This window comes from Centruroides vittatus, unplaced genomic scaffold (assembly GCF_030686945.1).
Source record: "Centruroides vittatus isolate TY-2023 unplaced genomic scaffold, ASM3068694v2 contig_108, whole genome shotgun sequence".
NCBI classification, from domain to species: domain Eukaryota; kingdom Metazoa; phylum Arthropoda; class Arachnida; order Scorpiones; family Buthidae; genus Centruroides; species Centruroides vittatus.
The window spans coordinates 21,106-28,008 of record NW_027120695.1 but is presented as its reverse complement, the minus strand read 5'-3'; the positions used below and the strand labels follow the sequence as shown (position 1 = coordinate 28,008).

The 6,903-nt window shown below is 41.9% G+C and overlaps 1 protein-coding gene across 1 annotated transcript; it reads left to right on the top strand.

Annotated features, from left to right (window-relative positions):
* The first annotated feature begins 3,516 nt into the window (after window positions 1-3,516).
* LOC136974895 (E3 ubiquitin-protein ligase sina-like) lies at window positions 3,517-4,336 on the top strand. The gene is made up of 2 exons (XM_067269880.1): window positions 3,517-3,820; window positions 3,885-4,336. Exons 1-2 carry the CDS (start codon window positions 3,517-3,519, stop codon window positions 4,334-4,336), a joined length of 756 nt encoding a protein of 251 aa, XP_067125981.1.
* Window positions 4,337-6,903: the final 2,567 nt, after the last annotated feature.

Below are 6,903 nucleotides of genomic sequence, written 5' to 3'. Positions count from 1 at the left end.
AAACGTAATGTTGGCTTACCATCAGGAACTCTTCCAACAATTTTATGAACTGGCTGACTACAATAAGCAACAGAGTAATCTTCAAAGACTTGTTCATCCCGAGATGATAAAAATGAGACGATATAAGTACCACCATCCTTCTGAAAGTAGAAGGCAACACTCTTTCAGTTATCATTTGCTTCTTCCCAGTGAAAGTGAAATAATACTTTGCCTTAAGACTTTGTGTAATATATTCGGGGTTACTGCAAGAAGAATTCAGTCGATTGGAAAAAAGATTTTGGAAGAAAAAATGGATGCTACTGATAAAAGAGGAGGCCAGCGAAAATGTACTGAAAAGCAGTTGTGGAAAAAAATAGAAATAATTGAGCACATTAGGAGTTTTCCAAGTAAAGAAAGTCATCATGCTTGAGCCAAAAGTACAGATAAAATATACTTATCACTTGATCTCAATGTTAGCAGAATGTATAGAGTCTTCCTTGAGAAATATTGTCAACAGTACGCTGGGAGCAAAGCCCCAGTTACTCGACAATGGTACAATGAAATTTTCCTGACCAAATTCAATCTATCTTTTCAAAAACCTCGCATGGACACTTGCTCAACTTGTGACCGCCTTGATGTACGAATAAAAGCTGGTGATGCATCAGCAAAAACAGAACTGGAATTACATCATCACAGAGCTGAAGTAACCACAAAAGACATGTCTGATGACACAAAAAATGCAAAAACCTCAGATTCTTATGTTATATTTTTTTGACTTGCAGCAGCAAATATACCACAATTAACACACACTGAAATGTATCATGCTCAACAATTGGCATGCTACAACCTTGGAATTCACGATTCAATTAAAGAGAAAGGATGCATGTATTTGTGGAGTGAGAATTTTGGAGAAAGAGGGTCTTTATATTACTACTGACGCTGCTATTGGTGACCGAAAGAAGCTGACTTTGTAGACAGACAATTGTGTTGGTCAAAACAAAAATCAATACGTGATAGCCATGTATCTGGTGTTATTGGCCAATAATGTATTTTCAGAAATAACACAAATACCTTGTAAAGGGTCACACATTTCTCAGCTGTGATCGAGACTTTGCTCTAATTGAAAAACGGAAAAAAAAATGCAAAGCCTACACACTAAAGGATCTTGTGGACATCATTAAAAGTGCAGAGAACAAAAACCCTTTTACCTGCATCGTATTTAAGAAATTTCATAACTTTAAATTGATTTCCCATGCATTTTTGAATGCAAAAGACCTGGGAAACGCAACAGCATCCCAAATTACTCTCATATCAAATAACTTTGGTAAAGTTATGGTTGCTAATGGTGGAGGTAAAGCAGCAAGATGGTGCACTGGGCTTAATGTGCTGAAAGATAGAGTTAGCATTAATGATTTCAAAAATCTTCCACTTCCTCTTGCTCGCTTCCATTTTGGAATTCCTCAAAAGAAGAAACCTGACATTTGTAAAATGATACCATTTTTAAATCCAATAGCACAAACCTATTTGAAGGAGATGCTAGCAGAACCGGATAACTAAATGCCAGTTTATTAATAGTTAACCTGTCACTTTATTACTTGATATTTCAAAATGATATTTGGACTTTTATTAATCTTTTAAATTTGAAGTTTTTAAATACATTTTAACTTTTATTACACTAAATTAATACCTTATTGATAAAGATTACAGTCCAGTTCAAGTCACTAATAGATTATTGTCAGTTTTTAATGTTAAAATCGATATTGAATTTGTAAATTGTGTTTAATAATTTAAATTAAGTTTTTGGTATTCAAGACCGTTTTTCAGCTGTAGAAACATGTGACTCCAGGCCGAGTTCAAGAATGAAACGATGACCAGCCGATTGACTCAAACGGAGCCTGATTTGAGCCTCCCGTTTATCCAAAGCAAGGGCCAAAACAGTGTGTTGGGGACGTTATGTTGCCCCTCAACTACAAGGATCCCCCTTTCCGGCATACGGGTCACCACGCACGGCAAACACGTGGATGGACGTTCAGATCCCAGGGATGGTAAAGAAAGTTACTAAACCATCTATGAGAGGTCCCCTCACCATGGACAGGAACACACATCGAATGGCCTATTTCCTGACAAGGTCACAATTGGTAGAGGCGTTAACGGAAGTAAACAAACACTTGCCCAGCGGGATTTCGCAGATCGAGACTTTAAATGAAGACAATGTCTTTAAATACTATCAGTGGATAACCACTACCGCAGTAGCACTTCTGTCAACACTGAGAATTTTCGCAAAATTCCCACTAATTACTCCAGAAGGATATTTTGATCTGTACGAAGTAGTGAGATTCCTTGCTTATTTCCCTATTTCGAAGACATTTGCTCATTATCAAACCGAATATCCGTACATCGCTTTGTCCAGGAATCGGCAGCTTTACATATTATTGGAGGCCCACAACTTACAAAAATGCACAACTGGCTTGACCACAATCTGCGCACAAGAAGTTGCAGTCTGGAAGCTTCCGTACCAATCATGTGAACACGCCTTATTCATGGCAGACAAGCCAACTGTAAACAGACTGTGTAAAAGAAAGATGTCAGTTTATCCAAAACCAGTGTTCCGTTGCATTAATGAGGAAGGAACTTGGATATACTCCACCCCGTCACCTTTAAATTTGGTCATCGAATGTAGTCAACTGAGAAATCTACGACGTTCACCAGTTAAGATGGTTAAGCTAAATAACACAGGAATCTTTAAATTGCCTATGACTTGTTTCAGCCACCTACCCAGCGTTCCGTGATTGGAAATGCAACTCACGTTGCACTTCCAATCACAGAACGCCTTTAAAATTACACTTCAAAACCACTATGTGATACCAGCAATACCAGACGTTCTCAATCTTACAGAAGCGAGGATACTGCAGGACTATATCCAAGAAAACGTCACCTTAAACGTCCTTCGAACCAACGAACACAATTGGTCATTGGAATTTCCGGGATGGAAATTATGAGATATAGGCCGAGAAATAAAATCGGTTAATACAGATATTCTTTCAACGAAACCGGGTGTGTTAAATTATCCCGTCTCGGCATGGAACCCAATCCTCATAGCCTCCTGCGTTACTGTTCTTGCGACATTTTTAATCGTTTGGAGATGCCGCAAACGATTACGCTGCTTGGGAACCCGAAGATCTGCGAGCTCTTTTCAACGAGAAGAGCGAATAAAACAAGATGCAGAGGAAATGATCGAGCTGATGCCCATAACTGCGAAAGCCAGATCATCGTTGGGTGTCGTGGAGGCAAAAATGGACGAAAGAGAGAAGTTAACCGTATCCAAACGGGAAGAGGTTGTGACACCTCCCATCAGAAATGAGACCATCCCTACTCAAATGAGACGATTATAGGACGGCGTGAGAGAATTAGATTATCTTAAATAATACTATTTTATGTTATCCCTGAGAAAAAAAACATTTTTAGACTCAACCAAACTTTCTTTTCCTTTTGTGTAGAAACTAAGATATCGAGGAAGATCAAGTTGTGACGCTCCCCATGGAAACCTCAAACTCGGAACAAGCTCCGCTCCAGGAGTCCCCTCCGAATCCCGTCCTGGTCTCCTTATTTGAATGCCCCGTCTGTTATGACTACATGGAACCCCCTACTTTTCAATGTCCAGCAGGACATACGATATGTTCCCGATGTACGCTGTGTGTCCGTCAATGCCCGGTTTGCCGGGGAGAACTCAGGAATTACCGCAACCTGACACTGGAGAGACTGGCCGAAATTGTGGCCTTGCCACGTGTCTATAGAGGTAACGGCTGTCCGAAAAAAGGACTTGTTTCAGAAAGTATTGCCCGTATGGAACATGCTCGTGTCTCTCGTTGGATGAAGTCTGCACATGGGAGGGCGTGTACCAACAGGTAATCCCGCACTTCACGGAAAGACACATTTACATAGGTCACATAAGTCACGATGCTGTCAAGTTAGTTCTCATAGGGTTGGACGCAACCCTCGTATGGATCTCCACTGCCATAGACAAGACTTTATTGTTCAGGTTTTTAAAACAGAATTCATCGATGAAAACTCTCCCCTTTATATCATCATACAGAACGTAGGGAACCGCCAAGAGTCGGGCCGCTTCCTGAGAAAAATCGAGATTCGCGGGGGTGATAAGACAATATTGTGGGAATCCAATCCTCAAAGCGTAACCGACAATCTGAAAGCCATCCTGAGAATGAGGGACAGCTCAACCCTCAGCATAAAACTGCTGGAGAGAATGCTTGAGGATCACATCTTGATGGTAATAGTGACCATTTACCCAGTAGAAACCCAAGGGGTCAGAGAAAGACCCGAACCGGACAGAACAGCCTAAGACCCTAATGCAAATGAATATGAGCCTCCTTTTTCTGAGAAGGCAACACAAATCGCGAAGAAAAAAAAACTCACTCTCCCAAGAGGGTAGATAAAAGGGAACCCGCTAATAAAAGACGTCGGAGTGATTAACCATTAAACCCTACTTTTTTTCCTTTGTATTTAGCAGAAAATGTAACGAATGAAAAAACGAAAAAAATCCATGGCGGAGGCGACAGAGACATGGAATTTGGAAGAGCTCGACATAGACGCGGCTTATGAACTTTTCAGGTGGCATGACGAAGACGAAAACGGAAAGTTACCGGTGAATCCAGCTGCCATGCGGCACGCCATTGAACGAATCAGGAGTGCCCCAACACGGCGTACCCGGAAATGCTCGTCCTGCCCCTGCAGGGGGAGTTAGACCCCGAATTGAAATGGGAAGTAGATGAAGTGACAGACTACGCAGCACAGAGGGCAGCCCACCTCCAGGAAAGAAAAATCCTGGCCCTGAGCAGCCGAAATCCCGAGGATGCGGAAGAACCGAGGCCTACGAGACCAGAGGGCCGGGGAGCTTTCCCCCCTCGACTCCCGCGAGGCGTGGGAAGAGGTCAAGGGCTGCTGAAGCTCTCTCAATGATTTTTGTGGAAGCAAGAACAAACAAGAAAAATTTTCCAGGAACGAGAGCAAAGGCTCCCAGCTGCAGGAAGAGCCACAAGCTGGACTCCGAACCTGAAGTAAAACAATTCCCGGAGCAGGACACCCCAGGGACAGAAAAGGGAGAAAAATACCCAAAATTCCGACTCCTGTGTATTATAATCCATATTTTCATTTCTTTTTGTTTTTTGGCCATACTATTTTGTAATCTTTTGTGTTGTACAGTACTTTGTAATATCGCTCATCCATATACATGTTTTTATATTAAACCTTTTTTTCCTATTTGGTTTGTCTGACAATTAACACAAAAACGAATCTGTCGCAAACGGGAACGAAAATGTTAGTTGACAGAAGTCGACAAACCCCTGTCGGGAAAAAGAAAAATAGGATCATCACCTCCAAAAAGGCGGAGATCGAATTGAAAGCCGAGCGACCAGGAAAAATGTTGCCAAGAATTAAGCAACATTTTTAAAAGGCCGGGAGCCTTGTGAAGATCCTAAAATCGCACCGGAATTTCAATTGTTTACAAAATTGCTATGTCGGAAATTCCAGAAGTTCAATCGGGTCGAGGACACGTGTCAGGCTGTAAACTCGACCGATGTAAAACATTTTTTCTAAAACAAACACAACACGGTAATGAACAACGGAGGGGTTGTCGGGGTGCTCGTATATAAGAGTCGGGATGTGAACAATCAACAAAAATGGTAGAAAGACGAGAGACTTAGGGTCCAGGATACCTGTTAGATCATGTGAGCCCAGGACCGTCTTGAAAGGGGGGCGGACACAGAACATCTGGCTGATTGGTCTAGTCAGATGTCCAAGATAGGGGGGCAAACGGTGTAAATTATGAGAGTAGCTGTCAACATTCGAGCGCCATCCCCGACTGAACTTTGTTTCGTCCTGCTTAGAAACAATGGACTGACCAATCGGGTAAAGAGGAAAGGGACCCAAGACCAATCAAGAGGGGAAGATTCGAGGGAAAATCGTATAAAAATCCCGAATCAAGGTCAGAAGGGGACGACGGAGCTTTCTACCAAGAAGTGAACGACAGAACTCCAAGCAGCCACCCACTCCTTCACCGATTCCTCGGACTTTTCTGCCTGACTGCCGCGAGGCTTCACCGACAACTTCGACATCCCACCTCCGACCGCCATCATCTGGAGCTCCTTCTGCCGCAGACGATCTAGATCGCATCGCATATTATTCTTTTGTAAGTTTGCTTTAATGTTAAAATAAACGGTTATTGTAAGACACTTGTCGTCTTTGTCTCTGCCGCCACCACCCACGTACAATCAGTCCCTAAGTTTCCTGACGCTCAATTAACTTATTGCCACTAGACGTTGGCAACTTACACGTGCGTCAAGCGACTGGCATGTGAAATAGTTATATGAGAAAAGAAGAAATAGACATTAACGACTTAATATGTTGCAATTTGTTTAGAAAATAAAGAAACGTTTAGAAATTGCATAAAACTTCATACTCCATACAACGACTAAACTTTATTTAGTGTAAGTTTTTAGCTTTTATCTTAAGCTTTCTTCAACGCTTAAAAAAGTTCTAAAATAGCTAAAATCACTATTCATTTTTAAGATTGTGTTCTGATTTCAAACGTGTACTAGATTCTAAAGTTGGTAATGTGAAAATTCGAACCCGCCAGAACCAAAATCTAGCAATAAAATAGTTTTATTGTATGTTTCCCACGGAGGCAGAACTGAATGATGAGGAACTAAATCCAAATTGTACTGGTTGGTGAAGAAAAGTAACGTGACCAAGGAGATAAAAAAGGGAACAGAGAGAGGGAACAGGCGGTTACACAGTGTCTGTCCATTCCTATCAAGTCCCATTACGCAGTGTCCGTCCCGAAGGAAGCCGACGCCGGCGACAAAGACGGAGCCAGGAATACTCTTCCGAATTTCGTACGAGAACCCATCC